Source organism: Mycteria americana, unplaced genomic scaffold (assembly GCF_035582795.1).
Source record: "Mycteria americana isolate JAX WOST 10 ecotype Jacksonville Zoo and Gardens unplaced genomic scaffold, USCA_MyAme_1.0 Scaffold_38, whole genome shotgun sequence".
Classification (NCBI taxonomy): domain Eukaryota; kingdom Metazoa; phylum Chordata; class Aves; order Ciconiiformes; family Ciconiidae; genus Mycteria; species Mycteria americana.
Window position 1 is genome coordinate 1,996,928 of NW_027445625.1, and position 22,235 is coordinate 2,019,162.

At 51.3% G+C, this 22,235-nt stretch overlaps 3 protein-coding genes across 3 annotated transcripts; 2 read left to right on the forward strand and 1 right to left on the reverse strand.

Annotated features, from left to right (window-relative positions):
* Window positions 1-236: 236 nt before the first annotated feature.
* On the reverse strand, window positions 237-1,172 carry LOC142403539 (olfactory receptor 14C36-like). The gene has a single exon (XM_075489792.1). It carries the CDS (start codon window positions 1,170-1,172, stop codon window positions 237-239), a length of 936 nt encoding a protein of 311 aa, XP_075345907.1.
* A 13,222-nt stretch (window positions 1,173-14,394) lies between these two features.
* On the forward strand, window positions 14,395-15,330 carry LOC142403547 (olfactory receptor 14I1-like). Its single transcript, XM_075489799.1, has one exon. The coding sequence runs from the start codon at window positions 14,395-14,397 to the stop codon at window positions 15,328-15,330; it is 936 nt and encodes a 311-aa protein (XP_075345914.1).
* A 4,540-nt stretch (window positions 15,331-19,870) lies between these two features.
* LOC142403540 (olfactory receptor 10AG1-like) lies at window positions 19,871-20,861 on the forward strand. Its single transcript, XM_075489793.1, has 3 exons — window positions 19,871-19,962; window positions 20,108-20,285; window positions 20,436-20,861. The coding sequence occupies exons 1-3, from the start codon at window positions 19,871-19,873 to the stop codon at window positions 20,859-20,861; spliced, it is 696 nt and encodes a 231-aa protein (XP_075345908.1).
* Window positions 20,862-22,235: the final 1,374 nt, after the last annotated feature.

Sequence of the window (22,235 nt, forward strand, 5' to 3'; positions counted from 1 at the left end):
TGATTTTCTGCTGGATTCTTTATTTATGCAAGGAGACTGGTTCCTTAGATATATTAGGATAGTTCCTCAAAAAAAACATGTTGAATGTCAAGAAGAATCGGGATGTATAATACTATTTCATTGCAATTAATATTATCACACCTATAAAAAAAAGAATGTAAAATAAAGAAAAGAACACAAGATAGTCCTGACTTTTCCTGAGATACCCTGGGAGTCATATAAAGAGGATGGATACCTTAATGATGTTGAAACAGTATGTGTTCAAACAGTTTCTTCAGGGCATCCTTGAGCTCCTGGTTCCTCATGCTGTAGATGAGAGGGTTCACTGCTGGAGGCACCACCGAGTACAGAACTGACACCACCAGATCCAGGGACGGGGAGGAGATGGAGCGGGGCTTCAGGTAGGCAAACATTAAAGTGCTGACAAACAGGGAGAGCACGGCCAGGTGAGGGAGGCACGTGGAAAAGGCTTTGTGCCGTCCCTGCTCAGAGGGGATCCTCAGCACGGCCCTGAAGATCTGCACATAGGACAGCACAATGAAAACAAAACATCCAAAAGCTAAACAGGCACTAACCACAAGAAGGCAAATTTCCCTGAGGTAGGCGTCTGAGCAGGAGAGCTTGAGGATCTGGGGGTCTTCACAAAAGAACTGGTCCAGGGCATTGCCCTTGCAGAGGGGTATTGAAAATGTGTTGGCAGTGTGCAGCAGAGCATAGGGAAAAACAGTGCCCCAGGCAGCTGCTGCCATTTTGGCACAAGCTCTACTTCCCAGGAGGGTCCCGTAGTGCAGGGGTTTGCAGATGGCAATGTAGCGGTCGTAGGCCATGACTGTGAGAAGATAAAACTCTGCTGAAATGAAAAAGACAAACAGAAAGACTTGGGCAGCACATCCTGCATAGGAAATGGCCCTGGTGTCCCACAGGCAATTGGCCATGGCTTGGGGGACAGTGGTGGAGATGGAGCCCAGGTCGAGGAGGGAGAGGTTGAGCAGGAAGAAGTACATAGGGGTGTGGAGGTGGTGGTCGCAGGCTACGGCGGCAATGATGAGGCTGTTGCCCAGGAGGGCAGCCAGGTAGATGCCCAGGAAGAGCCAGAAGTGCAAGAGCTGCAGCTCCCTCGTGTCTGCAAGCACCAGCAGGAGGAACTCAGTAATGGAGTTGTTGTTGGACATTTTCTTCCTGTGGGCTTGGGGACCTGTCCAAGGAGGAAAAGACAGTGATAAGTTAGGAATGACTTCCCTGAAGAAAAGCCCATGCCGTTTCTCATAGAAATCCCCCTGCCAGAGCTGAATGAGGAATGAGCCAGGCCATTCCCCAACCCTACCAACTGAAGGACATTCTGCCTGAATGTATAAAATACAGCTTAGACATCTAGTTTCCATGAGGAATCCTCTGGAATAGGACCCCAGAGTCGGAGTCAGAATAGAAGTTAACCTGCACCCTCACCCCAAGAGCAAGAGTATGACGGACAGGTAGTGAAACAGGGAAGAATAATGGCTATGCTCCAGAAAAATGAAGCATGGAGAGAAATGCAGATGGGCATGCAGAGAAACCTTCTCCTCATCCAGCTGTGCTCTCCACCTCACAGACAGAGACAACGTAGGGCACTCATTTTTAGCCTGTTTGTTGTATAGCAATTGTAGGACACAGGCACTTCTTCTAGACTGGAGGTCCAGCTGCCAAGGAGTTTACTCACGCCCTGGACTCCGTGGCCTTGGGCATGAGGCTGTGCTGAAGAGGAGACCACAGGCTTGCTCCAGGGAAGTTGTCTGAACTGCAGGGGATGGCAGAGAGGTGTGCAAGTCACCCTTCCCACAGCGTTTCTGGAACAAGCTCCCTGTCCCTCCCTGCCCATGTCTCTGCTGCCTGGAGCTGTCCCTGCCAGGAGCTCTTTCTCTGTCCCCATATCTCCTCCCGGTCAGTGCTCACAGACCCCATCCCACCCGCTGCATGCTCAGCTCTGCCCTGCAGACACCTCCTGCAGCCGGGCACTGCCCCGGGACATCTCTGTATGTGCAGGGGCTAAGGAGCAGCTCAGGCAAGTCCTAACAAGAACTGGGGTCTCCGTACCTTCTCCACAGTAGAGAACAAAGTTCCCATCTCCCCCTGCCCACCCAGCCAACCAAGAGGAGAAAAGTCAAAGCACAGACTGCTTCCCTGTCAGGCAAATGCTGCCTTGATGCCCGTCTTCAAAAGGACTCTCTGCAAATGTCCTGGGGGTGGTCTGGAGCTCTGAGCAGCCGTGACCCGCACCCTCTCGACAGTAGAGGGACCCCGCCTTGCTGGGGGTCACTCCTTGTGCACTCAGCTTCTCCCCATAGCGACGTGGGAAGCTCCCCAGGCAGGCTGAGTGCTGACCCTGGCAGGTGGCAGAGTCCCTGCCCTGGCACACAGCCCCTTGGGGTGCAGGGACTCTGCTCTGAAGGACAGCTCTGGACACTCCTGGCTGCACACCCAGCTTCACACTCTGCAGCCATCCCAGGGAGAAACAAGCTGTCATACCCTGGCCCTCTGACCATGTGGCAGGGAATCCCTGCGCTGGAACTCATCCTTCTCCTCCAAACCAACCATGGGATGTGTCAGCTTTAGGAGATCCCTCCAGGACCTCATGTGCCCTGCCCTGTGGCCAGAGACTTACAGTGTGAAGGGCTGTGAAGATCTCTTCCACTCCAGACTGCCTTTAACCTCTCTCTGCCTCTCTCGTCTCCCCTCAGTGCCTGCAGGCAGTGCCCTCAGCCCTGCTGAGCTTTGCAGAGGAGCTGCTCCTGGGCAGAGCGCTCTCTCTGCTTTCTGCGCTCCCATGGTGCCATAAGCTCCCTGCATCCCAGGAGCCTGGCCCAGCTTATCAGCAGAAGACCAGCCCAAGGCTGAAGTAATCACTGATGCTCCCTCCCTCAGCTGGGCAGAGACACTTGATTCCAGCAGTGGAATTTCTTCTCTTAGAAAAACAGATGGGCACGAGAATCACCTTTTCTTCTCCCATCATGAGACAGGACACCAGGAACGTGACAGGGAAGGATCTGCTTTCTCCAAGCTAGGGGAATGTTTTCAGTTTAGTGAATTTAGGCATTTCATTCTGCTTTGTCGTCCAAGGGCTAGAAAGACATTCAAAAGTCCTTTGTCCGTGCCATGTCTCTGCTTTGAAGCAAAGCCTTTGCACACACAAGACCTTGGACACGCGGTACCAGGATTCCTTATGGCAAGAAGGAGCTTGCCTGGTGCCACACCTGGGGTGCTTTAGCCCACATGTGCAGCAATGATCTCAGCAAGGGGCACAGACAGGATAAGCGGGACCTGTTGGTGTTGGAGGCAGTGGTGTGACAGTGACGGAATCAATTGGCAAGGCGTGGTGGCAGAGCTCAGTACAGCTGGTCTTCAAGGACAGCATCCTCCAAGCACAGCAATAATCCAGATTGAAACTCAGCCTGAACTGGAAAGGCAATTCAAGGGCACCATAATGAGTCTTTACCACTTCAGGAACAGTTAAAGAAGCAACAAAGATACTGTGTGGCCAGTGCTGAATTTAATAAGAACGGTTGTTCAATAATAAGAACTGTGTTCAGTTTTGGGCCCCCCACTACAAGAGGGATATTGAGGTACTGGAGCGTCTGCAGAGAAGGGCAACGAAGCTGGTGAAGGGTGTGGAGCAGAAGTCTTATGAGGAGCGGCTGAGGGAGCTGGGACTGTTTAGCCTGGAGAAAAGGAGGCTGAGGGGAGACCTCATCGCTCTCTACAACTACCTGAAAGGAGGTTGTAGAGAGGTGGGGGTCGGTCTCTTCTCCCAGGTAACAAGTGATAGGACAAGAGGAAATGGCCTCAAGTTGCGCCAGGGGAGGTTTGGACTGGATATTAGGAAATTTTTCTTCACCGAGAGGGTTATCAAGCATTGGAACAGACTGCCCAGGGAAGTGGTTGAGTCGCCATGCCTGGAGGTATTTAAAGGATGTTTGGATGAGGTACTTAGAGACATGGTGTAGTGGTGGTTTTTGGCAGTATTAGGTTTATGGTTGGACTCGATGATCTTAAAGGTCTTTTCCAACCTATATGATTCTGTGATTCTGTGATTCTGTCTGTGGTTGTAGATAGCTCTGAGATACTCCATGTCCTCTTTGCCTCAGCCTTCAGCAGGAAGGGCTCCAGGGCCTTTGTGCCTTGAGGCAGGACTCTGGAGGAGAACAACTAGCAGTAGATGAGAACCAAGTCAGGGGCCACATGAGTGATCCACAGTCCTTACCAGGAGGGGTGGCATCCCAGGGAGCTGAGAGAGCAGGATGATGTCACAGGGAGGCCACTCGCCATCATCTTTGAAAGGCCATGGAGACTGGAGGAACAGGCTGATGACTGGGAGCACCCAGCTATTGCATGCACCTTTCAAAAATGCCCAGGTGATGAGCAGGGGAACTAAAGGTTCTGCCCCCGAGCGTGTGCCCTTGGAGCCCGTTTCTGGGTGTCTGAAAGAGAAGGTGACTGGATTTACCCAGGGTAGATTGTGTATGGCCGTCATCTTTGCTTTCCATGAGGAAAGGACAGGATGGCTAGACGTGGAGAAGCAGTGGTTGTCTTTTACCTGAAAGTCAACAAAGCTTTCAGCATCACCCCCCAACAATATTTTTGTGTTTGAGATAGGATATTATGATCTCCATCGGTGCCTAAATAGCTGGTTAAAAAACCAGCTGGATGGTGAGGCTCAGAAGACCGTGGTTAATGTGTGGTACTCGGTCTGGAGGTCTCGAGCTAGCAGGGTCCTGCAGGGGTCTGTCCTGCAACCTGCCCTGTTTAACGTGTTCTTAATGACCCAGAGGAGATGAGAGGGTGATTTTTCATAACATTTGTAGAAGACAGCCTATTGAGGAGAGCAGACGCTACAATGGAGGGCAGGGCTGCCATTGCAAGGGACGTAAAGAGGCTGGAGCGATGGACCAACAGGAACCTCGTGATATGCAGCAAGTCCTGACCTTAAGGTGGATGAAGCCCCTGCAGTGATAGATGCCAGGGACTGCCTAGCTGGGTAGCAGCTCTATGGGAAAGGCTGTGGCCGTCCTTGGGTTTCATTAGGCAAAACATGAGCCATCAGCAAAGGAAGTGGCCTGGTTTGGGGTGGGATAGAGTTAATTTTCTTCCTAGTAGCTCCTCTAGTGCTGTATTTTGGGTTTTAGTATGACAATAATATTGATAACACGCTGATGTTTTAGTTGGTGCTAGGTAATGTTTACACTGGTGAAGGATTTTTAGCTTCCCATGCTCTGCCAGGAGCCAAGATTCACATTGATTCACATTGATTCACATTGGCCAAAGGGCTATTCCATACCGTATGACATCATGCTCAGTATATGAACTGGAGGGGAGTTGGCTGAGGGGTTGCAATTGCTGCTCGGGGACTGGCTGGGCATTGGTCGGAGGGTGGTGAGCAGTTGCATCACTTGGGGTTTTTTTCCTGGCTTTTGTTCCTCTCTTGCTCACTTGTTTTCCTTCTCATTACAATTTATTATTATTATTATTGTTAGTGTTCCAATTATTAAACTGTTCTTATCTCAACCCACGAGTTTTCTTACTTTTGCTCTTCGGACTCTCTCCCCATCCCACTGCGGGGGGCGGAGGGTGAGCAAGCGGCTGTGTGGTGCTTAATTGCCGACTGGGGCTAAACCACAACAGAGCCTGTTGTGCGGATTGCTCTGTACAGGGAAAATGCCCCAAAGAAAAGGCGTGGAGAATCACACGGTGGGATCTGGATTCATTCTTCTGGGATTTGCTGACCACTCCAGCCTGCAGGGCCTGTGCTTCCCAGTATTCCTGCTCATCTGCCTCGTGGTGCTCACGGGGAACAGCCTGATTGCACTCACCACAGCGGTGGACTCAAGCCTCCACAGCCCCATGGATTTCTTCCTGAGGAATTTGTCCTTGCTGGAGATCTGCTACCTGTCAGTCACTGCCAAAAAAGCTGGTGGGTTTCCTGATGGAAGATGGCAGGATCTCCTTCCTCGGCTGTGCTGCCCAGCTGTATGTTGTCCTGGTTTTGTTGGGCAGGATCAAATGCTTCTCCTGGCTGCCCTGGCCTACGACTGCTACATAGCTAAATGTGACTGTTGCGTTAAAAGAGCTACTGTCAGGTAGGAGTCTGAGGAGTGGCTGGACGGGGAACACTCCCGTTGAGTCAGGAGGTTCAGACAGGACCCCCTTGCTTTCTAAACTCCTTCTCAGAGAGGAGTCTAGGTGCGGCTAAGTCCAGTCTTAGTCTCAGACTTGGTCAACGGTTTGTTTTCTAAGGACTGTATATGCAGCCACTCATCAGTTTTAAGGCGACAGCATGAATTTACAACGTGATAAGTCTGGTCGTGTTTAGGGAACTGAACTTCACGATTACGGATTCACTAATAACGCGCTACACTCCCAGTCTAGTCGTGTTGCATGAAGTATCACGGCCACACTTAGAGTCTGGTCATGTTCAATAACAACCACGGCTAGTTTAATGAAGAGTGCAGTTTATGAGAGCAACAGACACGCGGGTTCTTTGGGTTACCGGTGATAAATTCACTGTCTGCAAAGCACGTGCAAATACCAAGAGTATGAGTGACACTGCTGGCTATAAATTCGTTAACAGATAATAAAGCAACTCTAGAGAGATTTGTAAGTTTTCTGGGCAGGCACTTGGAATAACCAAGTGTTCGACTCTTACCCAAAGGCGTCCCGATGTGGGGGAAGAGAGGCTCAGGCCGTCGCCTGATCCCAGAGGTCGGAGTGGTACACGATGGTGTCTTCCCTAACATTCTTTTTCTTTTAAGCCATTTTATACTCTTTCACCTTTTGGGTGGAGCTTGAGTGACTCTAGTCATACATACCTTTGTTTAGGATTGGTGTACAGTTTTCTGGCTTCGCTTTTCAAGGTATAAGCTGGGAAAATTCAGAGCACAAGCTCAGTGAGGGTCGGTCGCACCTTGGAGGTGGGTAGCTTTTGGGATGGAGGTGTGTTTTGGTATTGTAATGATGTTATAATGAGCAAAGTTCACCAAAGGACAGCATTTTGTCAAAAACGTGGCAGACTGTTGGCCCAGGGTAGTAAATATGCAGCTTATCAGTTCCAGGACACCTTTAAGTTCACATATTATTACAGAGCCTGGCCGCGGCGTCTCCACAGCGCTGCACCCTCCGAACAGTACCTCTTAGAGTCAGCACACCAAGTTCCCCTGGCGTCACCAACGTCGAAGGTTACAGGCCTAGGGAACTTCCATGGAATGGATCCCTTGCATGTCAGCCGCATTCCACCCGGGAAGCTTCTTCAATGCTGTACCTTACATAAAGCTGTGAATATAAGTTTAATTTCTAAGTCACCCCCAGCAATTATCCCACATAATCCACCCCGTGGCTAGAGTCACTCAAGCTTCACGATATTTGGAATGCCTCGGGTGTGTCCCATATGCTCTCGTGGTGATGATTATCGAGTACGTAGACACCTTGTGGGGATATTTGATGAGCCAGACGCTTCACCATAGTCCAACGTCTAACATCCAGCGCGATGGTTAGAATGAAGCATAACGCAGTGAGCATTAGCAGAATAACAACTGGATGAACCATCTTACTGAGAATTCCGGTTGCGGTTGGCTACCATCCTAGCAAAGTGTCCCACCAAGAGTGTCCTCCATCCTGCTTCACTCGTTCTAAGACGTGATGTATCTCTTCCGCATCATGGTGGACGGTGACTGATGTCTTATGTCCGTTATTGCGGACGCGTTCCAGCAGTTGCTTCAGGTCATCGTGTTGTAGGAGTTAATAAGTCTTGATCCAGTGTATAGTCAGCTTGCAGCAGTTGGTGAGTTGTGACAGGAGCTGAACAGTTGAAGTCGCATCCCATAATTCTGGTAAAACTACAAACCCAAATATTCGAGTGATTACTTACAGCTACAGTAAGGTGATCTACAAATACAAAATCACAAAAGGTTCTCATGCAAGCGCATCCTTTCCCAATACATACAAGTCCAGTTTCAGGGGCTTCATCTGGTTGTATTTCAAAATCAGAACCATTTTGTTCAGTGTCCAGACAAATGTCTTGGGCTTTGAGGGTGTTACTCTCGCAAAGAAATCCTTGTTGTTCCCGTACAACGCACGCTTTCACATCAATAGTTTGCCATTTGTTCCCATTTTGTTGGGCCCATACTCTGTGTTCTAATGGATAGCGTATAGCTCCATTGTGATTCAAGCCCAGCACAATGATTGGGTATATGGCGTACACCGAAGCATTGCGTATGGTTAAGACAAAAGCTGTGGCTTTGCCGTCAGTAGGGTCGTAGGTGAAATGAACTGGATACCACCAGGGTTGGAATTCTTTCTCCAATTCAGTTGCATTATCCCAAATTACTTTTTGAATTTCAGTGGGCAGGGTGCCTTCCTCACCTTCCCGTTTAATTGCAGCTACTGTAGATTGCATCCAGAGTTGAGCTTGGACACAACTAAGAGCTAAAGAAACATTGTTTTGGGTCACAGCAAGTGCATCCACAATCAACTGGTGGTCTTTCTCCTTTTCCTCTCCCCACTGAGGCAATATATGCGATAAGAGCCATTGGTTAGCTCCCAGAGCTGAAAGAGATTGTAAAGGGTGTTTCAGGGCACGCAAGTCATTGGTTACTGTGGCTAATTTTTAGCAAGTACTTCAGCATCTCTGCTGTTTAAGACTCCCAGTCCCGTTCCTAAGTCACCAGTCCCGTCTCTCTTTGATCGTTTTGGAGAGATGAGAGCCTGTTTATGCAACCATGCTGACCATCCTGCGTAAGATGTACTCAGGAATGGTGAACAGGTTGAATTGCAGAGATCTCAGTCTGCATGGCTAATTCCACCCGTTTGAGGGAGTATGACAGATTATGAGGGAGTAGGGGGATCTTCTTTACACACTCCAGGACACTGCTGGCCTTGTTTGCCACCAGGTTGCACTGGATCGTGTGGATCGCTGCTGGACCGTGTTTTGCCTTCTGTCCCCCAGCACCAGCAGGGCCTTTTCTGCAGAGCTGCTCTCTGGCTAGGCAGCGCCCAGACCCTGCCTCTGCAGGGTGTTAGTCTATCCCAGGCGCAGGACCTGGCCATTGTCCTTCTTCTCTCATGACGTTCCTCACAAGACAGTCCTTCTCCTGGATGCAATCTGAAGGCACAGGAATCGTCCTCCCAGTTTAATGGCATCAACAAATGTGGTCAGAGTTGCCTCCTCCAGGTCACGGACACAGGTGTAAAACTGCCCAGGTCCCAGGAGAGTCCCCTGTGCTGTCCCACAATGCCCCACTGTGTCCCAGTGGCCTCCAGGTAGGGTATGACCCCTTCACCACTGCTCTCTCAGCCCCATCATCCAACTGGTGTTTTGCTCAACTGCTTGTCTATCCCTCCAGACTCTAGTGGCCTAAGATGGGTACAAGAATATTGAGGGTGACCATGCCAGAAGTCTTGCTGAAGTGGAGGTAAATGCCATCTACTGTTCTCCTGTCGTACACAAATGGAGTTACTTCATCATGAAAGCAATGAGGTTGGCGAGGCATAGTTTACCCTTGCAGTGTCCATGCTGATGCTCTTCTCTTTCTGGTGCCCAGAAATGTCACCCAGGAGCACTCATTCTGTGGCTCACTCCTCATCATATGAACTTGTACAGCCTGTGGTTCCCGGGGTTGCACTTTGGGCCTTTTTCAAAGATGGGTGCAACATTGGTTTGTCCTCACTCACAAGACACCTCGACCAATTCCATGGCCTTTCAAAGGGATAGTCAAAGAAATACCCATCTTGCCCTGTAACTTCATTACCACTATTCTGCCTGTTATGCAGTGTCTTTAGTTTCGCTACTCTTTCATATACTATCACCTGTCCTGATACAGTGACTATTTCTAAAATCATCTTTTCAGATGCAGACTGCCCAGACAAAGGCCCTTTCCATTTTTCTCCTCCCCTAAACCTTTGTTCCTTCAGATACCTCTCACCTATGCAGCTGCTTTAAGCTTCAGGGAGTTAACAGCTCGCCTGTCTTTCAGTAGTCTCATTGTCTCTTTAGCCAACTCTTGAATTATGTTCATATCTATGTCATCATATCGATCATATCTATCGGGGGGTGTGGCCTGCTCTCCAGGGGCGGGGCCAGCAGGGGCACGGGGTCAAGGCAGCGGAAGCGCAAGTGAGGCTTGGCAGGCTGGCAGCTCCCGAGGCCTGACCCCGTCATGAGCTCAGCAGTGAGGTAACTTTGCACCTCTGAATGGCAGAGGCCAGCTGGAGGAGCGGTGCTAGAGGAGGCTTGGAAGCAAAGCTGACTTTGTCCTGGAAGACGAGGCTGCGGTGTGACAATTCAATCCAGCGCTCGGCCGGTGGCTGGTCCCAGGGAAATGGCGCTGGAGCCCCGGTGCTCCTGCCGTGGCCCGGGCAGTGCTGCGGGGTGTGCAGCTGCCCCTCCTGAGCGCCCCGTGGCTGCCCACAGCACTCAGAGCAGCAAGGCCCTGCTGGGACTGGGGAGAGTGCACGTGTCGCAGGTCCAGGGAGCCCCTGGCACTTGGGCTGGCACCTTTTGGGCCAGGGAGCCGTCCGAGGACCCAGGCAGCACAGCCTGTAGCAAAGGGAGAGAGCCGCCTTGTCGCGGTTTAACCCCAGCCAGCAACTACGCACCACACAGTCGCTCGCTCCCTCTCCCCTAGTGGGATGGGGGAGAGAATCAGAAGAGTAAAAGTGAGAAAACTCGTGGGTTGAGCTAAAGACAGCTTAATAAGTAAAGCAAAAGCCATGCATGCAAGCAAAGCAAAGCAAGGAATTCATGCACTACTTCCCATGGGCAGGCAGGTGTTCAGCCATCTCCAGGAAAGCAGGCTCCATCACGCGTAATGGTTACTTGGGAAGACAAACGGCATCACCTCAAACGTCCCCCCCTTCCTTCTTCTTCCCCAGCTTTATATACTGAGCATGACGTCATATGGTCTGGAATAGCCCTTTGGTCAGTTTGGATCAGCTGTCTTGGCTGTGTCCCCCCCAACTTCTTGTGCACCTGGCAGAGCATGGGAAGCTGAAAAGTCCTTGACCAGAGCAGCAACAACTACAACATCAGTGTGTTATCAACGCTGTTTTCAGCACAAATCCAAAACATAGCCCCATACCAGCCACTATCAAGAAAATTAACTCTATCCCAGCCAAAACCAGCACACGCCTGCAGTTGTCTGCCTGCAGAGTGGCCGCCTTTCACCAGGGAACGCAACTGAGGGATAAGGAGCACTAGTTCGGAGTCAGCCTGTGGCTGTATCCTGGGGGGCAGATAAGATGCCTTGGAAATGAACCTGTAAGAGACAAGGTGCTTTGCTACACGAGTCTCACGGACACAGTCCTGTCCCTGGGAAGAGTGGAAAAGAAACCCTCAGCAACCCAAATGTTCACACAATGCCTGCAGCTATTGGGTAGAGAAGGGACAGACCTTGCCTCTCTGATGGCATCTGATGGCTGATGCCTCCGACTGAAGGCATCAGTCAGCGGACCACAGGCACCAAATCTCCTTCTCTGCGATGCCATCTGGGGTGTCTGTCATGCACCCACCCTGAATGGCAACTGCTTTCCCGTATGTCCTGTGCTGTTCCCGACAGCCCTGGCACCTCATGTGGCTCTATGGCCCTGGATTTGAACATTAAATTGAACATCTGCCCTGAATTCTGTCATGCAGCCTGGGGATGAACATGAACCACCTGCCAAGGTAGTCAGTGGAGATCTAGTAAATGCAGGTGATGGAGGGAGACTGGGCTCTCCCTGTGGCACATGACTCCATACTGTCAGATGAATAACGCTATAGGCCGCCCTGAACGGAATGAGTAGGGACATGTTCCGTTGCCCTTAATTTGGGCAACAGCTGTCATTGGCATTGTCATTGTCATTGTCATTGTCATTGTCATTGTCATTGTCATTGTCATTCAGAGGATGCCCCAGGGTGTTGCGCTGTCTCTATGAACTGCTCCATTTGAGTTTGCAGGTACCTGCAGATACCTTCAACCACCTCACATGGTTCAGAGCCCTCACATGTCACCAGGTGTTTGGCTCTGAACAGCTCACTCCTGCCTTCCATCTCAATTAAGTAGCATGGGAGCTGAGACAAGGAGCTCCCATGCAGGTGGCTATTCTGTGCACATCTGAACTGAGGCAAGAGGAATCCCACCTCCTGTGGGTTTGTGGCAGGCATGAGAGGGAGTTGAGTCACCTTCCAGCCCAAATAGAAACCCAGGGTAAGATGCCTCGACTGACCCAGCGGCATCCTTTCCCTCAGCAGTGGGGGTAAAGAAGATTCCTCCCTGTCAGTGTCAGGGTGTCCTCCCTAATGATGGACAAGAAAAGGTGATTATAGGAGCTACCTCTGTCCCTGAGAGGTGAAATGACCCTGCTAGAAATCAGTGTCTCTCGCCAGCTGAGGGAGGGAACATCAGTGGTTCCTTCAGCCTGTTTCACAGCAGGTTCCCCTGCAGCCCCAGGGACACCTGGAGGGAGCCCAGAGGGAGCAGAGAAAGAGATGCCTTGGGCTGGTCCTCTGCTGCTGGGCTGGGCTGGGCTCCTGGCATGGAGGGAGCTCATGGCAAGCGGGCAGCGCTGCAGAGAGCGAGCTCTGCCCAGGAGCAGCTCCTCTGCAAAGAGCAGCGGGGCTGGGGGCACTGCCTGCAGGTGCCGAGGGGAGAGGAGCGAGGCAGAGAGGTTAAAGACAGTCAGGAGTGGGAGGACAGAGGACATCTCACTGGTGGAGAAATCTTCACAGCCCTTGACATGGTAAGTGTCTGGGTGCAGGGCAACGGAGCTGCAGTTCCTGGAAAGATCTCCTAAAGCTGGCACATCCCACAAACTGTGAGATCTTTCAAGAGGACTCTCACCGTTTCTCCAGTGTAGAGGAGAAGGAGGTGTTGCAGAGCAGGGTTTCCCTGCTGCACTGTCAGAGGGGCAGGGCATGATGGCTGCCTTCTCCCAGGGACGGCTGCAGGGGTGTGCAGCCGTGTGTGCAGGCAGGGGTGCCCAGGGCTGTCCTTCAGAGCAGGGTCCCTGTGCCCCAGGGGGCTGTGTGCCAGGGCAGGGGCTCTGCCACCTGCCAGGGTCAGTGCTCAGCCTGCTTGGGGAGCTCCCCACAGCGCTGTGGCGAGAAGCTGTGGGTGGAAAAAAGAACCTTTGGCAGGGCAGGGTCCTTCTGCTGTCGAGAGAGTGCTGCACGGGTCAGGGCTGCTCACAGCTCCAGATCTCCACAGGATATTGGCAGAAGCAGCTTTTATAGAAGCCCATCAAGGCAGGGCCGTCTGTAGGGGAAGGAGCCTGTGCTTTCAGTCTCCTACTCTTGTTTGTCTGGGTGGGGAATTGGACATGAAAAGTCCTCTCTTGGTTGTGGAGGAGACACTTCAACTCCAAATCTTTTTTCCCTTAGAGGCGAATACATTTGAGTGTATAAAAATGAAGACCCCCATGGCTTGCAGACAGCCCCAGCATCACCTTTCCAGGCTCCTCAGGGTTGAGCTGATGATCCCATCATAGCCTGCACACCCAGAGATGCCCCTGGGCAGTGCCCTGCTGCTGGGAGGTGTCTGCAGGGCAGAGGTGATCACTCCTCAGGTGGGACGGGGTCTGTGAGCAGTGGCAGGGAGGAGGCGTGGGGACGGGGAAACAGCTCCTGGCAGGGACAGCTCCAGGCAGCAGAGACATGGGCAGGGGCTGAGGCAGAACTGCGACCAGAAGTGCTGTGTGAAGGGAATTGGGGCGCCTCCCTGCCATCCTTTGCAGTGCAGATGCTTCTGCAGAGCAGCCCCTGGTCTCCTCTTCCACCCAGTAGAGCTTCTGCCCTCCAGGCTGTAGGGACTTTGGTTGAGTCACATCCTTAGCAGCTAAATCCTAAGAAGGAGAAACTCACAAGTTCTGTGACTTCTGTTTGTCTGTCCCTGTCCTCCCTCAGCAGGAGCATTGGGGCATTTCTCTGTCTTTCCCTCCTGTCCATGCTGCCTTTGTTCCTGTGGGTCTGTGGACAGTGCAGTGTGTGGGGCTGAGGTGGGAGCTGGCTCTGCTCAGGTCACAACAGTTTTAGCACATCCAGGAGTTTCCCTGGGGTTGCCCTGCTGGAAGATGCTGAGCAGCTCCTCTTCATTTTGGTGGATAACATCTGAGGGAAACAGTGAATTTCAGGAGCTGTCACCCCCTTTCCCAGGTGCCTGCAGCTATACAGCAGGGATGACTGCTTGGGAGCACGTGGGCAGAGCCCTGCTCCTAATGGCACATTTGGCCAGCGCAAAACAGAATGACAGCCAGGGAGATGTATGAAGGTCCTGAAAGGATCGGGAGAGTCAATCTGTGTTTGGTGGGGGAGGGAATGGAAAGCTAGTTTGTCAGAGCAGTCCTAACTTGTGAATGTGATTTCCTCCTTTGGCAGTACCTCATGAACACAGGGATGAGATGTCCAACAGCAGCTCCATCACCAAGTTTCTTCTCCTGGCATTTGCAGACACGTGGGAGTTGCAGCTCTTGCACTTCTGGCTCTTCCTGGGCATCTACCTGGCTGCCCTCCTGGGCAATGGCCTCATCATCACAGCCATAGCCTGCGACCACCGCCTCCACACCCCCATGTACTTCTTCCTGCTCAACCTCTCCCTCCTCGACCTGGGCTCCATCTCCACCACTCTCCCCAAAGCCATGGCCAATTGCCTGTGGGACACCAGGGCCATCTCCTACCAAGGGTGTGTGGTCCAACTCTTTTTCTTTTCCTTTTTGATGTCAGCTGAGTATTTTCTTCTCACTGTCATGGCCTATGACCGCTACATGGCCATCTGCAAACCCCTGCACTATGGGACCCTCCTGGGCAGCAGAGCTTGTGTCCACATGGCAGCAGCTGTCTGGGGCTCTGGTGTCCTTTATTCTGTGCTGCACACTGCAAATACATTTTCAGTCCCTCTTTGCAAGGGCAGGGATCTGGACCAGTTCTTCTGTGCAGTTCCCCATATCCTCAAGCTCTCCTGCTCAGACTCCTATATCAGGGAAGCCGGGCTTCTTGTGGTTAGTGCCCGTTTAGTCTTTGGGTGTTTTGTTTTCATTGTGCTGTCCTATGTGCAGATCTTCAGGGCTGTGCTGAGGATCCCCTCTGAGAAGGGACGGCACAAAGCCTTTTCCACGTGCCTCCCTCACCTGGCTGTGGTCTCCCTGTATGTCAGCACTGGCATCTTTGCCTACCTGAAGCCCTCCTCCATCTCCTCCCCACTTCTAAATCTGGTGGTGTCATTTCTGTACTCGGTGGTGCCTCCAGCAGTGAACCCCCTCATCTACAGCATGAGGAACCAGGAGCTCAAGGATGCCCTATGGAAACTGGCCCAAGGGGTGATGTTTCAACAACAATAACTTGCTTCTCTTTCTCTGCACATTTCCCAGAGTGTCTTAGGCCACGAGTCTGCTTTTTCTCCCTTGTGATCATCCTACTTAAAGATAATTTGCTGGGCTTATCCTCTCTGTCTTGAGGTTTGATCTCGTTGAGTCTAACCCTGGCACAACGCCATGTCAGATGTGGCCTGTCCAAATGCAATAAAAAGGCATCTTCAATAAAAAGGCATCTCCCATGTGCAGTGCTTGAAGGCCGGGCACTTCCTCCAAAGGTGCTGCCAACAAAATGTCCAAGGAATTGGTGTCTTAAGGAGGTTTTTTTCCTTGTGTTCTCCCTGTGATTGGGGTTAAGCTCATGGTACAATTGGGTTCCCTTGGTCTGAAAGTTCTGGTTTTACAAGCTCTCTTGTTGATGTCCAGTGGCAGTGGAGATGGTGCATGGGCTCCCAATTACCTCCTCAGGCTGCTTCACATATGACAGGACTGATGGCATATAGTAGTCTGTCTCAAAAATGAATTTGGAGGGTTCAGGAGAGGATGGGGACTCGCAATGTGCCCAGGGCTGGGAGTGACTGAAGACTCAGAAGCTGAAACACCCTCAAAGGTGAAGTTCCCCAAAAGTAACCACTGAATTGATGTATCCGAAAAGAAGGACTCTGCAGTTCCGTGGGAGTCAGTGGGGACCCAGCATGCACAGGGGAGGGAGACTGGAGAGATGCGGGAGCTTCATGAGGAGGCCCAGGGCTCTCGTGCTGTCCTGGGTAGTGGGGCTGGTGGGGGTAGAGAAGAGGTCAAATGCAGTTGGCGTTGAGGATCAGCTACAATATGGCTGCAGGACAGCCTGGGAGTGACTGGCCTCTGTTTGCTTGTGTCATTATTGCAAGCAGCATCCCTGGGGCTGATGGGCAGGATGAGACCCTTCTCTGCCTCCCAGGAGATGCTGTGCCCTTCAGAGGGGCTGGGGCTGTGGTTGAATGGCCAGAGCTCTGCAGCACCCTGTGGTAGCACTTGCCGTGCGGCCAGCCTACACGGAGCTGCCCCAGTGGGCTGGACTGGGCTGGGCTGGGCTGTTGTAGAGGGCAGGGGAGGTGGGGGGAGCTGGGGAGAGGCTGGGCTGGGCTGGGCTCAAAGGAGCCCAGGAGAGGAAAAAAAGGCCAATGTAGAGCTAAGGTGTGAGAGTGTGCAGGGTGGGGGCACCCAGCAGGGTGCTCACAGAGCAGAGTCAGGTGTCATGGTGAAGGAAGCAAGGCACCAAAGGTGCCAAAGAGGGGGGCCCAATCTGTGCCATGTTCCCTGGACACCCCAGGGAAGCTGGCCCAGGGAAATCGTCCCAAATGAGTCCCATACACTGGCCATTTCCATGTCTGGCTGCACACCCCAGCCCTGAGGAGTGACCTTTGCTGCATGGTCACCTCTGTCCTCCTCCTGGGCTCAGTGATACCCAACTGCACCACCAGTATTAATAAAAAGGGAACCAGTTTGCTACTGACATTTATTACACACAAGTCCCATAACTCTTGCCACTGCTGGTCTCTCAGCCAAGCCCTTTCTCAGACAGCTCCAGCTACATCAGGTGCTTATGGCTTTTCTCAACAAATATTGAAAAAGTCCATTGATTGAGATTGCACCAACTGGCATGGGTCCTTGCTCCAGTGTTTATTCTGAGGAATTTCTCAAAAACGCATCCTTCTCATCATCTCCTTGTCCATAATGTGCTCCAGGTCTCCACTGTCCTTCTGGCCTCTGCAGGACTTGCTCCAGTCTCTCAGGGTCTTTCTTGTGCTGGGGAGCTCCAAAGTGGATGAAGCAGTCCAGATGACGTCCTGTGATGGATTAACCGTGGCCAGCAGCCAGCCAGACACCCGGCTGTCAGACAACCCCAACAGGAAAAAGGGAGAAAATAAATCAGAAAAGCTCATGGGTCAAGATAAAGTAAAAGAGATGAGTTACCAATTACTGTCACTGGCAAAGACGTGTTGACTTGCCGAGGATCAATTTAATTTCTTGCCAATTCAAAAAGGCTTGCATTGTGAGAAACAATGACAAAAACATTAAAGACCATTCTCCTCACACTTTCTCCCCCCCAAAATTACTCTATTGCTGAAATTACTCTATTGGTCCCAATTCATCTAACGACCCCAGCCCCAAGAGGAGCAGGGGGGATGGCGAAGAGGGGGTTAACAGTCACTAAAGAACAGCTCTGCCACTCTTTCCTCCTCACACTTCTCCCCTGCTCCAGCTTGGGTACTCCCCATGGGATCCCACCATATTTGCAGTACAAGGCGATGTGTTGTTCATTTCTTTCTGTCTTACTTTTCTCCTTTACACTCACAGAATAACAGAACGGTTGAGACTGGAGGGGGCCTCTGGAGATCATCTGCTTCAACCCCCAGCTGAGGCAGGGTCAGCTAGAGCAGCTTGCTCAGGACGTTGTCTAGGTGGGTTTGCAATGTCTCCAGGGATGGACACTCCACAACCTCTCTGGGCAACCTGTTCCAGTGCTTCACAGTCAAAAAGTCTTTTCTTGGGTTCAGATGGAATTGTATATGCATCAATAAGATGCCTCCAAGCCTTCTTTTTTTTGCAGACTGAAGAGTCCCACATCTCTCAGCCTTTCCTCCTGTGAAAGGTGCTGCAGTCCCTTAAGCCAGCTTTGTGGCCCTTTGCTGGACTTGCTTTAGTAGATCAACCACTTTGCTGCACTGGGAAGCCCAGCCCTGGCCACAGCACTCCAGATGTGGCCTCGCCAGTGCTGGCAGGAGGTGAAGGATTACCTCCCTCCATCTGCCAGCAATAGTTGCACATGGAGTCATGCACTTCATTCTTAAGAGAGAAGCAAAAATATACTTTCTTGATATAAAACAGTGAGTTAACAAGGTTCAATGGTAAAGGTGACAGTGGTTTCACAACATTCGATGGCAAGGTACACTTGAGTATTTACTGCATAGAAGACAGGACAAAACTGTCAGGGAGACCCTCCCATTGAGTCATGAGGTTCAGAAATGACCCCCTTTATTTCTAAACTCCTCCTCAGAGAGGATCTAGGTACGGCTGGATCCAGTCGTAGTCCCAGACTTGGTCAATGGTTTCTGTCTAAAGGATTAGATGTGCACAGTCAGTACTTTATATCACTTAGCTAAGATTGCAAAGTTTAGCATGCTATTAGTCACTTCCCGAGGATCTGTTGCAGCAAGGAATCTCTCAACCTCCTGAGGAGTAACCTTGAGAGGCGTCCCTGCTCAAGGGGAGATCTGGGCATGGAGCCTGCTGTTGTGCAGGAGAGCTCCAAGGGCTCTTGGGCTGCTCCATATTTATGGGGCTAAGATGATTGACTCATAGTCGTATTTGCCTACCGACCTTGGCTATAGCCCTTGGCTATTGTGTTATCTGTCTCCCGAGTCCACTTTGAGCCAGATGCAGCCATCACGACCAGAGGCATCCGTTGCGACTGCCACTGGTGCTTATCGGTTGAGCAGGGTTACGGGAGACAAAGGGCAGGCTGGGGGGCGGGGGGGTGCACACTTTCACAGGGTGACATGTTTTTGTGAATTCAGATTTTTCTCTTGAGGAAACTGCCCTGCATTTTTCACTTGGCTAATCAAAATGCTTTTGTCACATGTTTTCTGACCTGCTGGTCTCATCATTAAGACATCAGAGTTTAAGAAGACTTCTCAAAGGGAGTTAGCGAGAGCTGGAGAGACACAGTCAGCATCCTCAGCCCTCTGCCTGGAAGAGGATAGTCCTTCCCCATGTCAAACTGAGGTTCTTAAACATCTTTCAGCTGAGTCTCTTCTTCATCAGAAGCAACCTGCTACTGCAGTGCTGCTTGCTTGTAGCTCCCATGCTTCAAGTGTGCCCAGCAAGAAGCCTTTATGCTCTGGAAGGTGGGAAATGCAAAGGGAAGGCTTCATTCCCCAGGCAGCAAGAGCATTGCTCTGCTCCTGCGAGGGCTTGCAGGGTACTGGGAAGCAGTTCAAATGTCCCATGGATGCATCAGTGTCAGTGGTTTCATCGGCAGATGTGTTACTTCTGATGGGATTCACCCTTCATCATGATGTAAAAATGAATGATTCGGATCGAAGATATTCTCCTGGATCTTTGTGTGTGGACACAGCGTCAGGGGATGAGCTCTTACATGTGAGGAGAGCTGGGATTAATCTCTCTCACTAAGGCCTCAGAATCAAGTCATGCCTTGCCTTGCTTTGTTTTGATTGCCTCTCCTTGCCTAACCTCGCCTTGCTTTGTCTTCCCCTTTTTCATCCCTTCCCTCCTTTTCATCCTATTTCTTCTTCATGGTCTTACATTAAATGCAGGTCTTACAAGATCTGGAAAAAGAACATAAGCAGGGATGTTCTTAAAGGGGCTACTATTTATCCCTTTTCTTCCTTTTTTCTCGTCTATCCCCAGGGATTCTATTCAGTCAAATCACCTCTAAAAAAGGAAGTCAAGTTTCTTTTATCTACATGACAAACCCCAGTCATTCAGGCTCAAGGATTCTGTTCTCCCCTCTCTTTACAAACCTCGCTGCGGAAAGCAACCCATGTTAGATTTCCAAAGAGTCATGCAGATGAATGGTCTGCAGGTCAAGCTCGCCTACTCCTGCAATCATGTTTATGCTGATGTTAGTAGTCTTTCTCTAGGCTTGAAGCGTGTGTGATGGTGGACGGGCCATCAGCATCCTCTAAGAGCCTGTTGTGTGGATCGTTCTGTATAGGGAAAATGCCCCGAAGAAAAGGCACGGAGAATCACACCGTTGGATCGGGATTCATTCTTCTGGGACTTTTTCTGACCCCTCCAGCCTGCAGGGCCTGTGCTCTCCAGTATTCCTGCTCATCTACCTCGTGGTCCTCACAGGGAACAGCCTGATTGCACTCACCACAGTGGACTCAAGCCTCCACAGCCCCATGGATTTCTTCCTGAGGAGCTTGTCCTTGCTGGAGATCTGCTATGCGTCAGTCACTCTTCCAAAAAAGCTGGTGGGTTTCCTGATGCAAGATGGCAGGATCTCCTGGTTTTGTTGGGCAGCATCAAATGCCTTCTCCTGGCTGCCCTGGCCTATGACCTATGGCCTATGACCGCTACAAAGCCATATGTGCCCCCCTGCACTATACCCTCATCATGAGCAGGGGTCTCTGCATCAGCCTGGTGGTGGGGTCATGTGGTACCAGGTACCCTACGTAGCAGTGCAAGTGCAAGTAGGACAGACCGACCAGGTGTTCACTTTGCCCTTCTGTGCATCCCATGACCTTCATCACTTTTTCTGTGATGTCCCCCCTCTGCTGGAACTGGCCTGTGCAGACACTTCCTGGAACCAAGTGATGCTGTACACCATCATCCTGCTATTTGCAATCCTTCCTTTCTCCTTAATAGTTCTTTCTTACATTAAAAGTATCAGGCCAGTTCTGAAAATACCTTCAGTTAAGGGCAGACACAAAGCCTTTTCCACCTGCTCTTCACACCTCGGGGTGGTGACGCTCTTCTATGGCTCAGCCACAGTCGTCTACTTAAATCGACATTCAAGGCATTCTGTAGACACCAACAAATGGATTTGATGGGTGGACTGTTCGGTGAGGAATTGGTTGGATGGTCACATCCAGAGCATAGTGGTCAACAGCTCAATGTCCAGATGGAGACCGATGACAAGTGGTGTCCCTCAGGGGTCCGTATTGGGACCACTACTGTTTAATATCTTCATCAATGACATAGACAGTGGGATTGAGTGCACCCTCAGCAAGTTTGCACCTGATACCAAGCTGAGTGGTGTGGTTGACATGCACGTGGGGTGGGATGCCATCCAGAGGGACGTGGACAAGCTTGAGAAATGGGCTCATGTGAACCTCATGAGGGTCCTGCACCTGGGCCTGGGCAACCCCCACTCTCCGTACAGGATGGGGGATGAAGGGATTGAAAACTGCCCTTCAGAGAAGGACTTGGGGGTACCGGTGGATGAAAAGCTGGACATGAGCCAGCAATATGCTCGCGCAGCCCAGAAGGCCAACCATATCCTAGGCTGCATCAAAAGAAGCGTGGCCAGCAGGTTGAGGGAGGTGATTCTGCCCCTCTACTCTGCTCCGGTGAGACCCGAACTGGAGTACTGCGTCCAGCTCTGGAGCCCTCAGCACAGGAAAGACATGGACCTGTTGGAGTGGGTCCGGAGGATGGCCACAGAAATGATCAGAGGGCTTGAACACCTCTGCTATGAGGAAAGGCTGAGAGAGTTGGGGTTGTTCAGCCTGGCGGAGAAAAGGCTGCGGGGAGACCTCCTTGCAGCATTTCAGCACTCAAATGGGGGCTTATAAGAAAGATTGGGACAGACTTTTTAGCAGGGCCTGTGGCGATAGGACAAGGCGTAATGGTTTTCAGCTAAAGAGGGCAGATTCAGACTGGATATAAGGAAGATATTTTTTTACCATGAGGGTGGTGAAACAATGAACCAGGTTGCCCAGAGAGGTGGCAGATGCCCCATCCCTGGAAACACTCAAGCTCAGGCTGGACGGGGCTCTGAGCAACCTGATCTACCTGAAGGTGTCCCTGCTCACTGCAGGAGGGGTTGGACTAGAGGACCTTAAAAGGTCCCTTCCAACCCAAACCATTCTAGGAGTCTAAGATTCCATGATTCGATGATAAGAAAGTATGGTGCTGGGATATCTTAGGTGATTGAGGAGCAGTAGCTTTGAAAGAAGCTGGACGTGTTGCTCAGGGCTTCAGAGGTTTGGCAAATCCCCAGCAAACCACAGCTTTGTGTTAGAAGGAAAAGGCAGGGAGGACAAAAAGAGATTCATAAAGCCTGGGAAAGCCCAGGGTCAGAGCGAGGTGGGGAAGCAGCAGGGTGGCCAAAGTCTGCAGGAGAACTGCTGCAGGCGTGGGAGAGCATGGGCCAGCCTGTGGTGGGGATGAGGGAGGGCCTTGGTGGGGCTGGGACGTCC